This window comes from Neolamprologus brichardi, chromosome 7 (assembly GCF_056152115.1).
Source record: "Neolamprologus brichardi isolate AB-2024 chromosome 7, ASM5615211v1, whole genome shotgun sequence".
NCBI lineage: Eukaryota > Metazoa > Chordata > Actinopteri > Cichliformes > Cichlidae > Neolamprologus > Neolamprologus brichardi.
Genome location: NC_142110.1, coordinates 36,786,461 through 36,807,476, shown reverse-complemented (window position 1 = coordinate 36,807,476; position 21,016 = coordinate 36,786,461). Strand labels below are relative to the sequence as shown.

Here is a 21,016-nt window from a genome sequence, read left to right as displayed (position 1 = left end):
GTACACAAACATGAACGTAGCTCAGAGTGGCGGACACACTCGGCCTCGTTGGTCCAGCTGTGAGTCCGTTACCGTGAACTATGGAGCGGCAGATTTGTGCTGAGCTAAGCTGCACACAGCTGATGTTAGCCAGGAAAACATTACACACTGACTTTAATGGAGAGACCGGAAATACAAACACACACAGTTTGTTGTGTGAAGAAATCAAACATGAGCTGAACAAACAGTAAAGTTCCTAAAGACAAACTGTTAAAGGAGGAAACAAAGCAAACTTACAGTTTCTTCACACACCAACAACAAGCCCCACTCCACACCTGGACACTAAACACGGACACACAGGTGAGCTGCTTCCTGGAAGGAGGCGGGACTCCACCTGAAACTCAGCACAGGTGGGAGGGGCTCAGCTCTGTGTGTGCTGATGTGTTAACTTTAAAAATATGCCGTCTGACTGCTCAGACTGAGTCAGAGTAAAGTTCACATGCTGACGTGTGGAGACATGAAACCTTGTTTCATGTTATTGATCTTTATTGTTATTGATATTGTGGTGGACCACTGGAGGGCTCCACTCACACCCAGTTCTCAGGAAGTGTTGTTGCTGTGTTTTGGAGGGAAAAGTGTTCAGTTGTGTGGTGATAAGTAATAAACGAGCAGTGTCAATCGAGAGCTCTCGTGTCGTCTGTGTTTACCTCCACATTGGTGACCCCTGACTCGAACATGCTGCAGTCCGATGGTGGCACCGACTCCGCTCTGGATGCATCAGCAGCCGCCAGCCCTCTGCCTCCGGTTGCAGCTACGTTTGCTGTGGTGCTCGAGCTGCCGGACTTTTGGCTTCACGATCCCCCGTCGTGGTTCGTGCACGTGGAGGCTCAGTTCGCCCTTCGTGGCATCTCGGCTGACGACACGAAATATCACCATGTAGTGGCTTCTCTCGACCCGCTAGCCACCCGTCGTGTGTTGACTCTCCTCCGGGACCCACCCACCCGAGGGAAGTACGCCGCCCTTAAGGAGCTGCTTCTTCGGCGCTATGCCCTCTCCGACGCAGAGCGAGCCGAGAAGCTCCTCTCCCTCTCAGGCCTGGGTTGCGGTACGGCTCTCGAACTGATGGAGCACATGCTATCCCTTCTCGGACCGGACGACGGGGGATTCCTCTTCGCCCACATATTCCTCCGACAGCTGCTGGCGGCCGTGAGAGCCGGCCTCGCCAACTCTCCGCTTCTGGGCACGAAGGATTATCGCTCCCTGGCTGAGGACGCGGATCGTATTCTCCTGGCTACCCTCACTTTCCACGATCACGACTTAGTTCCAGCTTCGCCGGCGGCGCCTTCCACTTCCCCACTGACCTGCCCCGACGTCTCCGATCCTTCGCTGACAGCAAAGACCGCGGCACAGCGACACCACGGACGGGACCTCTGTTTCTACCATCAGCGTTTTGGCGCCAGAGCGCGCCGCTGCCTGCCGCCTTGTGCTTTTCCGACCTTGGGACATGGACCCCGCCAGCGAGCTGTAGTGGCCGCGACCGCTGGCGACAAAGAAAAACTGCTCTTCATAGAAGACTCGCGCTCTGGGAGACGTTTCCTGGTCGACTCCAGCTCCCAGAAGAGCCTCCTTCCCCCGTCCGGAGCCGACAGTTTAGCAGCGGGCTGCGGACCGCAGCTTATTGCGGCTAATGGCTCTCCCATCGCAACGTTCGGGGAAAAGTTCGCGACTGTTTGTTTTCATGGTCGGGATTTCCAATGGAACTTTGTTGTTGCCGCTAGCTCTGTACCTATTTTGGGCGCCGATTTTCTTTGTGCCCACGGACTGCTGGTCGATGTCGCTAACAGACGCTTAATCGATGCACTGTCTTTTTCTTCAATACCCTGTTTCACTCGCGCCATCGAGCCCCTGAATCGGGCTAATTTAGTGACTTCACGGAATGTTTTTCAGCGTTCAGAGTTCCCTTCACTGACTGTTCCTAATTTCTCGAACACGGCAACGAGGCACGGGGTTGAACATTATATCCCGACGGTTGGTCCGCCGTTGTTCGCACGCGCGCGTCGCCTCGACCCCGCGAAACTCTCCATCGCTCGGGAAGAGTTTGCCGCAATGGAGCGCCTCGGCATAGTGCAGCGCTCGAATAGTGCCTGGGCTTCTCCGCTACACATGGTGCCCAAGTCAGACGGTCAGTGGCGGCCGTGTGGGGATTTTCGCCGTTTGAATAATGTCACGGAGAACGACCGTTACCCCATTCCCCACATCCAGGATTTTTCCGCCCACCTCGCCGGCACCTCGATTTTTTCTAAAATTGACTTGGTGCGGGGGTATCACCAGGTTCCCGTGCGCGCCGAAGACGTCCCCAAAACTGCCGTTATTACCCCTTTCGGCCTGTTTGAATTTTTGCGCATGCCGTTCGGCCTGAAAGGTGCCGCCCAGACTTTTCAGCGGTTGATGGACTCTGTTTTGCGTGGGCTGCCCTTCGTCTTTGTGTACCTTGACGATATATTGGTGGCCAGCTGCTCTGAGAGTCAGCACGTGTCCCATCTGCATCAGGTTTTCCAGCGCTTGGCGGCACACGGCCTGATCGTCAACCCCTCCAAGTGCCAGTTCGGCTTGCCGGTTCTGGATTTCTTGGGCCACCGCATTTCTGCTGATGGTGTGGTTCCGTTGCCAGACAAGGTCCGGGCCGTTTCGGCTTTTCCACGTCCTGTGTCCGTTAAAGCGCTGCAGGAGTTCTTGGGGATGGTCAATTTCTACAACCGCTTTCTCCCCAGAGCTGCGCACCTGCTACAGCCTCTCTATGCTGCCTTGAAGGGTAAAACAGCTGAGGACCCGATTGATTGGCTCCCTGAACGCATCCAGGCATTTTCTGGGGCCAAGACCGCGCTGGCAAATGCCGTCCTGCTGGCCCACCCGTTTCCGTCAGCGGAGATTGTGTTGACCTCCGACGCGTCGGACGTGGCGGTGGGTGCAGGTTTAGAACAGCCGGTCTCCGGTGTCTGGCAACCGCTCGCTTTTTTTAGTCGCACGCTTAGGGACAGTGAGCACAAATATAGCGTTTTTGACAGGGAGTTGCTGGCCCTGCACCTCGCGACACGGCATTTTCGGTTTTTTCTCGAGGGTCGGAGCTTCACTGCATACGTTGATCATAAACCTTTGACATTCGCGATGTCCAAGGTCTCTGATCCGTGGAGCGGGCACCAGCAGCGCCAGTTGGCAGCCATTTCCGAGTTCACAACTGACATTCAGCACGTGGCTGGTAAGTCCAACTGCGTGGCTGACTGTCTATCCCGTGTGCTGGTCTCTCCCGTTTATGTTGGCATAGACTTCGAGGCTATGGCCGCTGACCAACAGGCCGACCCGGACGTCCTTGCCCTTCGGTCTGCGCAAACGGGCCTTGTATTGGAGGACAGACCCGTGTGGAACGGCGGGCCCAGCCTGCTTTGCGATGTTTCCACCAGCCGTCCACGCCCTGTAGTCCCCCTTTCGTGGCGTCGTCGCGTTTTCGACTCCGTACACGCCCTCTCTCATCCAGGCGTCCGGGCCTCGGTCAAGCTGGTCAGCTCTAGGTTCGTTTGGCCGGGCCTTCGTAAATCAGTGAAAGAGTGGGCAGCCGCGTGCATCCCATGCCAACGTGCTAAGATCCATAGGCACACACAGGCGCCCCTCGAATCCTTCCGCGTTCCAGGGAGGTGTTTTGATCATGTGCACGTAGATCTGGTTGGTCCTCTGCCGCAGTCACAAGGTTTCACGCACCTTTTGACTGTAGTGGACCGCACAACCCGCTGGCCCGAGGCAGTGCCTCTGGTGTCCACTACAGCAGCAGCAGTGGCCAGGGCATTTTTGTCAACGTGGGTTTCGCGTTTCGGTCCCCCCGCCGACATCACCTCGTTTCCGAGCTTTGGTCTGCCATGGCTGACGGCCTGGGGGTCAAGGTCCACCGAACCACTGCGTACCACCCGCAGGCCAACGGGATGTGCGAACGTTTCCACCGGTCGCTTAAGGCCGCGTTCCGTGCTTCTCTCACAGATGGCAACTGGGTTGACCGCCTTCCATGGGTTTTACTGGGGTTGCGCTGCACGGTTAAAGAAGACCTTGGGGTTTCCCCGGCTGAACTGGTCCTCGGTCAGCCCCTCCGGGTCCCCGGGGAATTCTTGCCTGAGAGCCCACCCCCGTGCTTCGCTCCATCTGTGCTGTCTCTCCGCCAGCTCTCCACCTCCCCGGTTCAGCCGTTCTGGACGTTTAATTAAAGCGAGGGTTCTGGACTAGGGGATGACCCTACTGGGTGTTCGGGGGGGGGCATGTGTGGTGGACCACTGGAGGGCTCCACTCACACCCAGTTCTCAGGAAGTGTTGTTGCTGTGTTTTGGAGGGAAAAGTGTTCAGTTGTGTGGTGATAAGTAATAAACGAGCAGTGTCAATCGAGAGCTCTCGTGTCGTCTGTGTTTACCTCCACAATATTTATATTTAAAAACTGCAATACTGTAATTTTCTGCTGCTCATTCCTGTGCAATATCCCATCTGCCCACCCGTCATATTTCTTTTCAAGATTTTCTTATTTAATCACTAGTGTACATATATTTATATTTATAGATACATATATATTTAGTCATCTTTTCTCTTTTACTACGTCTCTCTAATATTTTGCTCCTTACTATTTTTCTATTTTTTTTATTATTTTATTTTATTTTATTATATTTTATTATATTTTCTCCTACTGTACTATGCTGCTGAGTGACTGCTGCTCGTCAAACACATTTCATTGCAATGTTGACCCTGTGCTAACTTGCATATGACAAATAAAACTGAAACTGAAACTGTGTTGTAGCTGCAGGTGTGAACACACTGATCCCAGATCAGCTCTGCTGTATTTGTAACATGAACATTTCTGCTGCAAAGCTTCAAATGTTCAGCATGTTTCTCTGTTTCCAGTCTATAGATCCAGTCACACTTTCTACCTTCACCTGTGCAGGAAAGACTGAGAGCAGAGCTGAAACCAACCGTCCAATCAGTGAGCAGCATCAACACCTGAGCTTCATTCAGACTCTGTTATTGAAGATGTTGTTGGTACAAAGTTCATCTGCTGCTCACATGAATCCATGAAAGATTTATTTCTGTGAATGTTTCTTCAAAGCTCATTTCAACCTGTTGAAGTCATGAATGAAAGTGCAGACTGAGAGTGGATCACATGATGTTTAAGGTGTGTCATGTGACATGTTCAGTATTGTCACACATGTCTAGATTGCCCCTGATATCATAACTGCTCAAACACTGATGATTATATTTGAAGAATTATTACTGATGGCAGCAAAGTTTGAATGGAGCTCTCTGTCTGTGCTGATTTGTCGCCCTCTGAAGGTCAAAGCACAAACTGCATGATGTCACTGTAACCACCACAGTGACAGGAAGTGTTTTTATGACTGAAACACTGAAATGATGCTAACAGCTGTCGTTAGCCTCCCTGACAGCAGTGCTGATGTGACGCCAGTGTTTGTCTGCCAGTCAAAAAGTCCTGTAGCCAGTCACAGAGGGTGGAGGGTGCAGGCCGAGTGTAGCCAGTCACAGAGGGTGGAGGGTGCAGGTTGAGTGGAGCCAGTCACAGATGGTGGAGGGTGCAGGTTGAGTGTAGCCAGTCACAGAGGGTGGAGGGTGCAGGTTGAGTGTAGCCAGTCACAGATGGTGGAGGGTGCAGGTTGAGTGTAGCCAGTCACAGATGGTGGAGGGTGCAGGTTGAGTGTAGCCAGTCACAGAGGGTGGAGGGTGCAGGTTGAGTGTAGCCAGTCACAGAGGGTGGAGGGTGCAGGTTGAGTGTAGCCAGTCACAGAGGGTGGAGGGTGCAGGTTGAGTGTAGCCAGTCACAGATGGTGGAGGGTGCAGGTTGAGTGTAGCCATTCACAGAGGGTGGAGGGTGCAGGTTGAGTGTAGCCAGTCACAGATGGTGGAGGGTGCAGGCCGAGTGTTGCCAGCTTGTGAGTGAGTTTGATTAACTCAGTGATGTCAGTAAGACAGAAAAGGTTTTCAAATCAAGCTCACTGGGTGTGTTGCAGACTATATAGTTAGTGTATACTGCTGCAATAGATGTAGGCTGCCGGGGGATTCCCATGATGCATTGAGTTTTTCCTTTCCAGTCACCTTTCTCACTCACTATGTGTTAACAGACCTCTCTGTATTGAATCATATCTGTTATTAACCTCTGTCTCTCTTCCACAGCATGTCTTTATCCTGTCTTCCTTCTCTCACCCCAACCGATCGCAGCAGATGGCCCCGCCCCTCCCTGAGCCTGGTTCTGCCAGAGGTTTCTTCCTGTTAAAAGGGAGTTTTTCCTTCCCACTGTCGCCAAAGTGCTTGCTCATAGGGGGTCATATGATTGTTGGGCTTTTCTCTGTATCTATGAAGCGCCTTGAGGCGACATTTGTTGTGATTTGGCGCTATATAAATAAAATTGAATTGAATTGAATTGAATTGAATTGAATTGAATTGAATTGAATTGTAATTGAAACTGTCATGGTCCTGGGTCGGTGACCCAGCGCTTTCAGTTTATTATTATTTTCTAGTTTATTATGATGATGTTGATTATTATTGTTTGAGTTTTATGTGTTATATTTGGTCTGCCTTTGAGTCTGCGTCTGTGTCTCTGTCTGTCTATCGTGTCACCCCGCCTGTTTGTGAAGCTGTCTGTTTAGTTCTGTGTCTTGTTTGGTTCCTCGTGTCTGAGTTTCCTGTTTTATTGTGAAGGTCTCTGTCTGATGTGAGTATGTTCAGTTTACATTTCCCCTGTCCCGTCAGCCCTGATTCCTCCCAGCTGTGTTGCCCTCCTGTGTGCCATTTCCTGATTACCTGGTGTGTGTATTTATAGTTGGTGTCTGCCTGTGCTTCTCGTCGCGTCGTCTGTGTTCATTTGTGTCTCTGCTCCGCGTCTCTCTGCTCCTCGCTCCATGTCCTCCTTTTGTATTAGCTTTTCCAGTTTAGGTTTATGTTCTGTTCTGCTCACACCTTGGTTGTTTGTGCACTGTAAATAAAACCCACTTGCACCTCCGCCACTGTCTGCTTTTGGATCCTCCTTCCTCACCTCCACACGACTGCCGCCCCAGCCGTGACAGAAACCAGCGGCTGAACAACAGCAGCACTATTAAGCTTGATAAGCTGTTGTTAGAATTTATTTAATATTACTTTCTAGACCAGGATCGTTTTCTACGTAGCTGACGGCTGGTAACTGTGCAGGGGCGGATCTAGCAAAGTTTAGCCAGGGGGGCCGATAGGGCATGAACAGGGAAAAGGGGGCACAAAGACATACTTTTCTTTCTTGTTCTCATTTAAAATGTCGAGCTTTTAATAAATAATTATCTGACTCTTACACCCAAAGTTTTAATCTGATGTAAAATACATAGAAGTCCATTACTGTATATAGTAACTGTTAAGTCTAATATACCCTAGTAAGCTATACTACTTTTTCCTTTGGGAAGATACCATCTGTGCAGTCTGCAATTCTGTTGAAGAAAGATGTTGAATCTATTTAATTATTCTTGAAAAATAATTTCTTTCTGTGCATTTTTCCCCCTGCATCAAATTAAATTTGATTACATCGATTAAGCATCATGAGCTGGAGGGGGGTTCCCTATTTTTTTTTGCTGGGAGTTTGCAACCCTATTAGTTAGGTTGCTTGATATTTCTGCTAAGTACTCTTTAAAATACCAGAATAGGGAGGATGGAGCAGGTTTACGTTTATTAGATTGATCAGTGTTGCTGAACTATGAAATATTTTGGGCGCAGTGTATTTTTTACATACAGGTATAACAGAATAGCTTTAGTGTTGTTATTTATTTAAACTTGAGTATAAACTTATACAAAATGCAGCAAGATATAAAAAAAATGTTTTATTGATTAAAAAACACACTATATCGGATTCATATCGGTATCGGCAGATATCCAAATTTATGATATCGGTATCGGACATAAAAAAGTGGTATCGTGCCATCTCTAGTGTCAACATTATTCCCCTATTCAGCTGCTTGGCGACTCAAAGGCTTGACAGTCGCCAACACCCACCAAATGAGGGCGCACATGCTTCCACGCCCACTGGTGACTGCACACATCCTTTCAAGGAAGCATTTCATTCATCCCTAACAAATGGAACAAAACACTGTGCAGCGTGTTCAGGTTTGAACGTGGCCCTGGCCTCTCTCTGCCATCCTGTAACAGGGCGGTCCTTAGCAGCTGGAAACACAGTGAGATGGACCAAGGCAAGTGTAGTGGAACAAAAGTATTTATTTGCTATACAGCTCTCCTTCCAACAATTAACTTGTCGAGCTTCTTCACAGCACAAAATCCACACTCTAATGACAACTGTCAGCCTTAAATATGTTCAGCTGTCACAGACTTAACCATTATTCCACTCTCAGGTAAATTCTTAAATCCCAACCTTCCACCACAGTATACAATATATCAATTAAAATAAATGTATACATAAATACATTTAACATTTTCATATTAATAAATATTTCACACTTTAATGTTACACCAAACCCAATATTATAAAAACCCAGAAACCCAAGCACAAAAAGATTCACCACACTCTCTTTACCAATGGTCTCTCCCGGAACCTTTAAATGGTGTCTGGACCCCCGGGGAAACATTTGCCCAAACACCTTGAAGAGGACACAGGCAAGAAAGGTGAGTAATCATGATCTTACAGACACTTATTTGCACCACTTTTATCCCTAGATTTCACACACACATTTGCATTAGTTTTCCTTACTGGTAGTGATGGGCAGATGAAGCTTCATGAAGCACTGAAGCTTTTCATCTAATTGGTTCACCCCAGCGCAAAGCTTCTTGAAGCTTCATTTGCTCTAGTAGGACACCTACTGGACGTAAAAATATTAGTTGGCATGAATTTGAAGAGTGTGGCCTTTTGCACACAGCCTGTAAATGTCAACAACAAAAGGAGTGTGTAAAACATCTATATTGTAGTGATGCAGTATACTGTGTATATTTATACTGGCAGTATGGAAAATGATCATTTACTGTGAAGTGAGGTTGGGGTGTGGACAGTGGTTGTGCTTTTGTAATGTTGAGGTATGGACAGCTACACACTGAGGCCTCAGTCCTGCCCACATTTTATTCTGTAAAAACTAAATTTTCACTGCTTTTCTGACCTTTTTAGTGGGGAGAACATAGCTAGGATTTAATGATTTAACAAATCTTTTAAATCCTTTGTCCTCCACAATGCTAAATGGCTGGGAGTCCTCAATCACCATGCTAACCAGGTCTTCATCTATTTGAGATTGTTCTCCTGAGGAAAGACAATAAAGACAAAGCACAAATATAAATATCACACACGTAACTTATTACAGCTGTATAATATTGTTATATCAGTTAGTAACATTACTGCATGCTATATTATCATGACATTTGATGCTGGTCTTGCTCCACAATCGGTGTTCCCCTTATTCTCATGCAAAGCTCTGTAGTGCCTAAGCATGGATGAGGTGTTGTTGTTATATCCCAGCTCCCTGGCACATAGCAAACACTTCAACTTGTACAAAAGTAAAGCCGCTTAACATAAATTGTATTGCACCATCAGTATTATGAAAATACATCTTCTGTAGAAATTTACATACCTTGTTGGGAGGAATAAGGTCAAAATGTTCCCACACAGGGGAGGACATCCTCCTCTTCTTAGCTGGCTCCATTCTCTCCTGACTTTCTCTCCTCACTCTCATAAACCTCCAAACTGTCTCCAAACTCTCACTAACCGCAGCTCTCCATCAAACACCCACATTTTTGAATGAAGTCTGAGGGGTTTATATCGCTGTCATAGCTCGCGGCAAAGTTCGAACCGCTTCATGAACCAGTCACGTGGTAACGCTCAAACTGTTAATGCTATCTTATTTTAATAAACAACACTGTCATATGCAAAACTGGGGTGGCAAGGGATCATTTTAGAGTGGCACTTGCCACCCCATGCCACCCTTCTAGATCTGCCCCTGGTGGGCATAGACCCACCAAAGCAACACTCAGCTCACCTCATTCCAGGCGCTTGTCTGCTGGAGACCATGAGCCTTGTTAGTCACACATTAGCACCGTGGTAGGAAACAGCCTCCATCATTTCATTAGATCTGAATTTGGACTATTTCCCTCTGGATGAACCAAGTCTGTCAAATCTATTGATCCAACACAAACTATCAAACACATTGGCTCACAGTCAGATTGGCTTTGTATGGATGGTGTAACAGGGGGCTGGGAAAGGATGCTGAAAGCTGAATATAATACAGAACAATAACAGGACATATAATAATGTAGCAAACATGATCTTCAACAGGCACACTTCTATTATTCATGATCACAAACACAAAGAACTTGTGCAGCCCTGATATCAGCCCTAATATATGAGTGTGTTTGCCCAAAGATTGAAACAGCATCAACATGACAGCTGTAAGAAATCTTCTCTCAGCCTTGTTTGGCAGAAGATCCCTGCAACAAAGATTGTAGCTGAAAGATGACGTGTGTAAAGTTTGCTCTTTGGTAGGGTTGAGGCTGTTTTTAGACCTTTGATAGTTTCCAATCCAGTTCTGAAAGACAGAAATAAAAACAACATCATTAAGATCAGATCATGGAGCTGTTTTCTGCCCTGTTTCTATCTTCACATTACAAGACTTGACTACAATAAAGATGCTAACATGTATCTGTAGCAACAACATCATTGAATCTATAACAACTGGAGCCAAACCAGTGGCCTCTGCTGGGATCACTGGTGAGCCAACACTTCCTTGTTGGATGCAGATTTCAGGGCTTCCTTTTGCTCCTCCGTTATAACTGTTCTCTCTTCTCAACAAATGATGACACAAAGGAATCAGCAGTGACAAAGATGATGCTGAAGAGAAGCACACATTTCACACATATAACAGACCAGTCCAGTTACTCACACCTCTGCTTGACATTAGGCCTCAAACAAAGACACGAAACACTAACTTGACTCTAAATAGAAGAAACGAGCAGCTTTTTCTGCTCTGTGCTTATTTATATTTGACACACATGCTTCTCTTTGTGCAAACACACATTGCACTATAAGGGTAACCTAGCACACAATGATTGGACAGCACAGTGATGATGCTGGGAGATCCTATACGAAGCAACACAGAAACACTGAGAACTTTAAACAATGATTATATTGAGATAAGCAGCCGACCCAGTCTAGATAAAGGCGAGCAGCTGGGACCGCTGCTGCACCAAAAACAGGTTTCAGTGTTTCCATGTGTGTGTGTGATGTCTTTACTTATACTGGTCAATAGACTTTAGTCAACACATTATTGAAAGGTGTTACACATGAAATAAAAACAGTGTTTCATCTTTATTCCTCTGAAGCAGCTGCATTATAACCAATCTGCTCCTTTGTGGCCATTTAAAACAGCCTTAAATAACTGTTGTTATATTTGTTGCAGTTTCTGCTCCTCTTGGACAGACGACTCTTGAAAAGACATGTTTGAATTTCAACTTTTAACTGGATAAATATCGGATATATAAACGTCTGCAACAAACTGATTCCAGCTTCTACCTCATGATAGGAATGTTTTTGTGGCTCAAGATGACCTGATATCTTTCATGATGGATACATTTGACACATGTTTCACATATTATAGACCAACAAGTTATTCATAGCAGTTTAAATACGGGGAGTCACTTTTGGGCCCAGCAGATAAAACAGAGCCAATATTTCCTTCTTTATTTAAGTGACGTGTGTCACAGATGTGAGCTAGTAAAGTGTAGCTGAACATTAGTAACGTTATTAACACTCTCAGCTCGTCCTTGTTCCAGACCTGAAGATCCTCTTCTTTCATTCAGCAGCAGCTTCAGGTCTCTGATGGTCCAGGGCTTGTTGTTGGGAAACAGCCCTGCTGGGATGATGGTGTCCTCACAGAAACAGTCAGTGATGCTGTTGATCACAGAGCATGTCCCAGTCTGCAGTCTCAGTCCTGCAGGGCCTCGCTGGCTTCCTGACTCCACCCAGTCAACAACAGGAAGTGTTTGAAGTGCAGGAACAAACTGAGGCTGTGGTCAAACAGGAGTTTTTATCTCCTCGCTCTGACTCTCACTGCGGCCCCGCTGCTGTGTCAACATGTGTTTGTGCTAAACAATGATGGAAAGTGTTATAAATGACTTGTTGGCCTCTGATCTGTCACAAACAGCTGAAACGTGTCTCTCATGAGTCACATGAAGGTTTTTGACAGAAAGGACAAAAAGTAGCTGCAGTCAGTTTGTGTCATTTTTATATTTATTCATCTGGGAGAAAAATCTGAGGGACATTAAAGTTGTTTTTCAACAGAGACAAGAACATAAATATAACAGAACAGGTAAATGAACATATTTCAGGTAAACAGCTGGACTGATCAGGTCCAAACACACAGTGATAAACTTGTCAAACAGCTGTCATATCTTTATATATAAGCTCTTTATAAATCCTGTTCACTGCAGTCTGTTTACTAATAATGTCAAACTGTTAGAAACACAGAAACATCAGAATCGTCTTTGTTCACATAAACCTGTCTGGGATCCTTTGTTGTTCTTTTGATGCAGAGTTACATTATAAATATAAAGAGTTATTTCAGAGTCTCATCAGTTTTCCTACATGTCTTTATTTAACACATCAGCAGGGCTAAAGCTCTCATGTTAAACACACACTGATCTATGGACACGTTCATGTGTTTCTAACAGAACCAGGCTGTTATCAGCCCTGCACTAACATTATGTCACACACACTGAATGTAACAGTGACAGTTTACATCATCACACAATCAGCTGTGATTGTTTCACTGTCATCAAACTAGTAAACAGGAAGTAGAATCAATAGAAACCAATCATTTACTGACAGCATGTCTGATGTAAATAAGTGCAGATTATGTATGAAGTATAACTGCACACAGTAACTGTATTACAATAAGGACGTAACAGCGCCCTCTGCTGGAGTGTTTCAGTACTGCGTTAACTAGAATACACCACCTCCACCTCCTCCTCACACCACCTGCTACAGCTCTACTCTTCTATGACTACAGTCATCCACAGCACTGATGTGAGGTCACATGGTTCATATGTAAGGAGCACAGAGACGTCCTAGCAGCTGACCTCAGGTCAGTTTAATGACTGTGAGCAGCAGCTGTGTTATTGTCACTGTGACAGGGAGACACTCTCAGACACAGCGCTCATGTCAGCTTGTTCTCATGCAGGAGGATCAGGAGCTCCATGTTTGTCTTTCTGTTTGAATCATGATGTGTTTGTGCCATCAGAGTCTGTCATGAGTACTCAGGGTTTCACAGCAGCTCTTCTGAATGCTGACGAGGACTCCAACCTCATGTTTCACCTCTCTGAGCTTCTGATGTCTGTGAACACTCGTGTTTCTTCTCTGGGCTCATCTGGACAAAAACACCTTTCTGTGTTTGGCTCCAGCTCATTCTGACTGACAGGAAGTGTGTTATCCATGAGCTGCACTTCTGTGAGAAAGTTTCCTGCTGTGTTTCCTGTCTGTGGACAAACACGAGTGTTTCAGCTGAGGACGTGGTTCCTTCCACCTGTCCATACAGGACATCACGCTGTCTTTTCTCTTTAAATGCAGCTCCAGCTCCTTCCACGTGCTGCTCTGTATTTGTGCAGTTTGTAGTGTGTCCTGGGAAACGTAGCACACATGGTGTTCTTCTGCTGTTTTCTCCTTTCACTGAGTGTGAAACACTGACGCTGTGCTGTTGTTCACAGAGGGGAGCTGATTCTAGCTGCAGCTGGACTCTGTCATCTAACTGAATGTGTTGGTGCTGATCACGGGGCTCTGAGGGGGGAGCAGCAGGAGGACTCTGGATACTGACGTCAGTGTATCTGTGGAAGCTCACACAGCGTGTCTCTGTCATTCAATATTGTGCTATATATTGTATCTATGCAAAGATGAACAGACTGTGTATTCACTGGTCTCTGTGCTGCTGACTGCTTTGCTGCAGCTCTGATGTCATCATCACTCCCTCCTCCACCCTCAGCAGTCCCAGCATGCTGCTGTGGTGCACCCCACCCTCACTCTACACCTGAGCCATAGACCACACCCTCCACCTCAATATACACCACAGTTTTCTCTGCTATGGAAATGAGATCAGGAGGAAACCATTATTATTATTATTGAATAAATGCTCACATTAATGTGGGCTTATTTGTTTCATATTAGAAACATTAGTTGAGTGTTTTTAGTATAAAATGGTGAAAGTCCCTCTTTTTGCTCCTCCCCTCACCTGTGGATGGACGGTGCTGTTACCGTGGTGACAGCTTGGATGTGTTTCAGTCCTGCCTGGTTATCACTGCAGGAATCTTTCACATTTATTACAGGTAATAACTCTGATTTTTCTGTGTATTATGAACTAAATGTATCCTGATACACACAGAGATGGATGAGCAGAGGTCACATGATGAAAGAACAAACATGGAGTCTTTGATTTATTTAGATATTTATTGATGAATGCAAACAAACCCTGACACTGAACCATCGTCCAGCTTTCACAGAACAAACCTGATCACATGACCTGCTGACCCAAACAGTGAAAAGCTCCATGGCAACAACAACAAACAGCCTCACATATGTTAACAGAGGCTGTTAGAAGCACAGAGTCTTTACAGTCTTTCTCCTGTTTGTACACAGATCTCTGCACATCTTCATCACAGTTACTCACAGACGTGCAGAGTGTGTGGATATCAAAGCTAAGTTTCCACCATGTTTGTAGTCTGTACTGGGACTCATGGAGCATCTCTCTATGAGCACTCAGTGCTTTAAACAGTGAGTCCCAGTTTAACCAGCAGCCTTCACACCACACATCACACAGACATGGAAACTTCAAACCCTCAGACTGAAGACACCATCAGAAATAAATAGATTGTGATGAAGATGAAGAACTGGAACAGTTTGCTGTGGTTTCTTCTGTTCCTGTCAGAAATAAGAGTCTGGCAGCACTTTGCTCTCCTTCCACATGTTTAAGGAGGAAGTGAAGAAGAGCGAGTGAGTCGTCTTCCTCTGTGGGCCCAACATCAGGCAGCAGCCACGTATTTTTAAAAACCCAGCACACTGCTTCAGAAACACTGAGTCCAGGTGACCAGAGTCATGTGATCAGTGAGGTCTTCACTCAGGACGTCACAGCTTCAGGACCTGATTCAGAGGTTTATAAGGACGTGGATCATTGGTGCTGATGTTGTGTGAGAGCTGGTGAACCATGGGGAACATAAATAACAACCAGGCCATCAGCAATTCTACCCCCAGCTCTAAAACCTACATAATACACTATACATATAGTTATATAAGTTATAGTATGTTATATATAAACGTAGCTGAAGCAGTTTAATTTGTAGCTTCACGCTGCACTTCATATGTTTGTCCACCAGATGGCAGCACAGAGGCCTGTGTTGGAAAGCTTTGAGTAATGAAGCGTTTTCAATCCAAGCTTCAGAAAGCTTCATGTGGTCATTGTTGGGTTCAATATTGAGGAGGGTTAGAGGAGGTAATCAACTTTCAAAATAACAACACTGATCCGGCCAGGTGGAGTCAAACGATGATTTAATGCACGCGTGGGGGGACCACCGCCGTACGCAGACAGCGCCGATCCCCGACTTACAGAGCATAAGCAGATGCTTTATATACCATCAGGGCTTAAATTTAATACGCCCCTTCAACGTCAATCAGATACAGGTCATACATAGGTTTCAAAACCACAAAGACTTTTAACACAGTTTAAAATAACATTGTCTCCGTCTCCACAGCAGATGCTTCCTGTCAGCCTTCTGACTTTCACTTCTCGTCTGGAACACCAGACCCACACCCTGCAAGAAACTGTTCCTCTTTTTGCAGAGACAATTTTGCAGTTGCAAGCAAACATGACTAACCTCTCACCTATAAATGAGTCTATCTACTGTGTGTGTGTGTGTGTGTGTGTGTGTGTGTGTGTGGCTCGACCTCACACGAACTTTGTCTTATGAGAAGAGAGGCCAATTCTCATGTGCATAATAACCTAACTGAAACTATATCTGTAATATGTTGAATAAATGTTTTAATCAAATCAGTATTCAAGATATAAATGACTAAAAGATAACAATGAATAACCTGGTTATTCAAATAGCATCCTCCCAACAGCTCCTCAAAGTACCTTTCACAAGCACGCTCTGCAAAAGCCTGCACTTCCTGTCTACTTTGGCACAGAGTGTACTCAGAGTTAGGCCTTTCAGAATCAGCACATACACATTTAAGATTATAACAAGCATTCAAAAGCATTTAAGATCATTGATTTAACTCAACAGTTTAACGTGGTTATAACTGCACCTGTAATAAAGGCTAATTGGGTACCAATATGTTTAAACATCTGAATGCAATATCAATGCTGTAGATTATGTTATTAATGTTAGTACTGCAATGGTAATGATGATGATTATTAACAATAGCAGTAAAATAGTTTCCCTAATCCCCACATCATCAAGGAAGCAACCAGGAAATATCTGCTGTGTGTAAAAACAGCAACACAAGAATCCAGAATGAAGACAAGAAACTCAAAGCTCACACACAAAACAGGTGGAGCTAATTTTGTGACGTGTTTCTGTAAAAACACCACAGAAGTGAATCATCAAAGTTTCCATGTGAGCTGATGATGCTGCTGCAGAGTTTCTGTGAACCTCCTGTGACCCCGCCTCCTCATACAGAGACATCTTATTGCTCTTCAAACTGCATCACCTGGACACATGTGATTGTGTATTGTAGTATTGATCCCAATGCTGGTATTAGTACTGGATCAATAACACTGGATGGATGCGTTCAGCATGGAGCCCCTGAGCTGTGTTACAGACAAACATGGAAACTGACAGGTCTGTGTCATTCACAGTCTGTAACACTTCTAAACAACAGAGGCTGACCCAAGTGCCTCAGAGCCAGGCACGCTCACATCACAGCTCTCTAAATAAGCCAGTTTCAAAATAAGAGCTGAAAGCTGTGTTTGGTTGTGTTAGCTTATTATTGTGGAGACTAACATTCAGTGATCATGTGTTCAGACTCATAATGATTACTCTCAGAAATCCTGATCTTTGTATTTACTGTGTGTTGGATCAATAACTGAGATTCATCGTATCACACAGCTGTGCTGCTGCTGCTGGTGATGTCAGCACATCTGGAACAATACGAGGTATCTGCTACCAGACTGAGCAGGACGTGAGACCTGTGGACTGTTTAAAGTCCCTCCACAGCTCACTCAGACCTGATCCACACCTCAGTGATATTCTCTGACTTCCTCAGTAGAGACAGAAACCATTCAGATCTGGGACGATCAGCTGACTGATGATGTCACACAGACTGTGTTTTTCAGGAACAGTGATTCTGATGTGAGCCTGCTAGCTGACAGCAGACCTGATGAAACCACATGTTCACATCTGTGAGGACAGACTGGACTCTTTGACTGCACCTTGGTTCTCCTCAGAGGTCTGTACAGGAGCATGTCCACCCCCACTGAAGATCTCAGTCACTGTGAAACATAGAAAGCTGCTTGTGTAGCCTCTGCCTCACATGTAGATACAGCTACAGGTTTCTCTGTCAGTCAGACTGAAACAGTGTCCTGATGCTGCATCATTCAGCTCTGTGCCCCAGTCAGCATCACTGTGAGCTACCAGTGTCAGTGTTTCTGCCCTTTTCCTGTAACACTACACTCAGCACAGGCTCAGCTGGTATCCAGTGTTGGACTTTGGCTTCAGCTGCTGTGATAGATCCTCTAACATAGATCAGCTCTGCTACATGTTGTTAGATAAGTGCAGCTGCTGTCATGTCCTGATGTTTCTCTGGCTCAGCAGCTTCTCCATCAGAGGTTCACATGGAGCTGATCCAGTATCTCCAGTAACTGTGTTCTGTGCCTCACTGGTTCATCCTTCTGTCTGTGTGACGTCAGTCAGATGTTGAAGTTAAACTCTGTAATCTTCACTGTGTCACAGAGTTCAGTGAGTCCCGTTATTCACAGTATCAATCAGATCATCAGAGAACAGCTGATCAGCAATCAGTGGTGCCAACAGCACCTCCTGTGGTGAGAGGATGCAATAATGCAATGTAGCATTTTTACACTGAACACTTCCAGTCATGAAACTGTCTGTTGGATCTGTTTGACGTTGCTTTCTTGTGTTGCTTTCTTGGTTAGAGTTCCTCACAAATGTCCAGATTATTCTTCTAATGAGGCGTCGACCATGTTTTCAGTTCTTTGGAAGAAAACATCGCCCTTTGCCATCCTTACTTTTCTTTGACTTCTTCAAATGCAGCTGAACTCCAGCTGGTATTTTATTGGACTTTGCAGCTGTTTCTGGTCATCAGTTCATTCCTGCAAACCTCTGAACCTGAACAACAATGATGCTGCATTGCTGGCTGATCCCAAAAGGTTGATTCTGTTCATCTGGACGTTTTCAGAAACGTTTGCTCACTGATCAGGTGACTTCTTCAGTCTCAGCTGACTGCAGCTTTACAACCTTACAAACAGCACATTTGCACAATGACTGAAACCAGCAGCACCTGATATATAGGATACTAATATAATACATATACATATATAATCCATACTAATGATGAAGGAACTGAGCTCACAGTCCATTGTTCATTCAGTGAACTACTCAGTTTATTTTGGGCCTCAGAAATGCTCACTCTGTTTGTACATCACTGTCAGCAATAGACTCATTCTGCTGTGTGGACAGGAACACATGTGACATCACTTCCTGTTTGTTTGTGACTGAAGAGGAAGAAGTTTACAAGGAATCATTTAGAAGAGTTTCAAACATCAACTGATTGAATCCATGAATCTGAAAACGTGTTTGTGAGTGAAAGAGACAGACATGTACAGACTGAACTATCTGTTCAACAGTCAGAGTGTTTCTGTAACAGGAGACACTCTTTACACCCCACTCAGCACAGGGACACTGAGGCATCAGACCTGAACCCAAACCCAGGATAAAGAGTTTGAGTGAATGTGGTGTTGAAGGTGTGGAGGTGGATCAGAGTGTCAGAGGAGACTCTGTAGAAGGACAGAGTGCCAGCAGGACAGTCCACATACACTGCTGCTCTGTTAGAGACAGAGGAGGAGGAGGAGGAGGAGGAAGAGGAGGAGGAGGAGATGGATGTCTGTCTGTTATTGTGCCAGACATAACGAGGACCATCATTAGAGCAGCTCAGACTCCAGGACTGATCATTGTGTCCAAACAAACAGTCACCACTGCCTCCTTTCCTTCTGATGCTTCTGTAACTCACTGATATAAAAACTCTTCCTCTCCACTCGACCTCCCAGTAACAGCGACCAGTCAGACCATTTCTACACAGCAGCTGCCAGTAAACATCAAATCTGTCTGGATGATCAGGATATGACTGAACCTCCTCCACACGTGTCACCTTCCTGTTGTTGTCAGACAGTTGGAGCTTTGTGTTCACTGTGTTTGTGTCGATTGTGAGTTGACAGGAATCTGATGGAGAGAACAAACACAATCCAGCTGCAGTTATTGATCCATCATCTGTTCATTGATTGACACTTTGATGATGACTCCTGACATGATGAAGATGGTTGAATGTGTGCTGCTTTGTTTTCATGAATCCCATTAAAAACACACTTACACTTCCTCAGACCTGGTCTCAACCATCGGACTCCAGCAGGCTCCACCCTGAAAGGAGGAGGGGGGTCAGAGCAGCACAGTCAGCATGCACACATGGACATTACATGGCTCTCATACACACACTGTTACACACTGAGCTCAAAGCTCGGCTCCACTGTTTTATTCAAAGAAATCTACATTTATTTATCAGCACATTTAAAAACAGGTTGAGCCAAAGTGCTGCACAGAGTAGAGAGAAAATAGGAAACATACACAGTAATTACTATAAAGACTCGTCAGAATTGAAAGCTACAGAGTACAAATGTGTTTCCAACCGGGTTTTAAAAATGTCGAGTGTTGGTGACGACCTGATGTGAAGGGCGACTGTTCCAGAGTTTGGCTGCAGCGATCGATAAAGCTCACCTCTGTTTTTACGTCTAGTTCTGGTCAGAAGCTACTTATCTGCAGACCTGAGGGCTCGACTTGGATTATTTTGTTAAAGAGAGATAAGATGGAGCCAATCCATTCAGAGATTTAAAGACAAACAACCAGATGTGGAAGTGGATTCTACCACGTACTGGTAACCAGTGGAAAAAGCTGGAAAAAGCTGGTGATGGGTCGTCTAGCACAGACCCACCGCTGGAACCAGACAATTCATGAGGGAGAGAACTGTGACAGCGCCGTTCCTTCACTTGACCTCAGTCGCTCTCGTCTGCTCCCTCGTAACACTGCTCTTTATTGAGGTTACATGAATATGCATAAGTTCATTAACATGTGACGTCTTACACAGGTATGAACAAAGAGTACCAGTCTGTGCATAGTGTAGGTATGTGTGTGTGTGCGTGTGTGTGTGTGTGTGTGTTCCAGATGTGACCCTGTGACCCCAAAGCTGGTGCTAAGAGTCCAGTGGTCCCCCTAACAAAGGGCTCTTATACTTAACCAGACACAGAGTAGGTGTCCTCCTACACCAGGGATCTCAAACTCGGGGCCAGCAGGACGATAGTTTTTGGCCCCCACCTTAATATGAAAATTTAATGTTAGTTTGATAATGTATGACACTTTACAGTGTTGTGTGCGGAGCTGAATTAACCCACCAATCAGGGTGGGATATGGATCTCAGGGGACACCAGCCGGGCTTGATGCAAGCAGGGAAACATTTCTCAATGAGTAAAAGTTACAGCAGCGTTGCCCTGGAGTGTTTCTTTCTTTTCTGTGCCTGGCTGGCTTCCTCCTTTCTATTGGGCAAACACGGACATTCGCCCCAGCGCGCTGCGTTCACAACACTTCAAAAAAAGTTGTTTTTTTAAGTTGCTGCCCAGCGGGACATTATACGTATATAGATTTATACACACGTCAGTGGGATTTTTAGTTATTTTTTCACAGAGAGAGATCTCATATTAACTCAAAGTGATGCGTAGGCGGCGGGATAAAAGAA

General features: G+C 45.6%; 1 protein-coding gene across 1 annotated transcript in view; it reads right to left on the bottom strand.

Annotated features, from left to right (window-relative positions):
- Positions 1-18,535: 18,535 nt before the first annotated feature.
- The window catches only part of LOC148102131 (uncharacterized), a 16,477-nt gene continuing 13,996 nt past the window's right edge, over positions 18,536-21,016 (bottom strand). Inside the window, exons 4-5 of the mRNA XM_087842700.1 lie at positions 19,604-19,650; positions 18,536-19,455 (exon numbers count right to left, since the gene is read on the bottom strand). Of these exons, the coding sequence (XP_087698826.1) occupies positions 18,905-19,455; positions 19,604-19,650 (598 nt within the window). The 3' untranslated portion in view covers positions 18,536-18,904. The remainder of the gene's footprint in view (positions 19,456-19,603; positions 19,651-21,016) is intronic.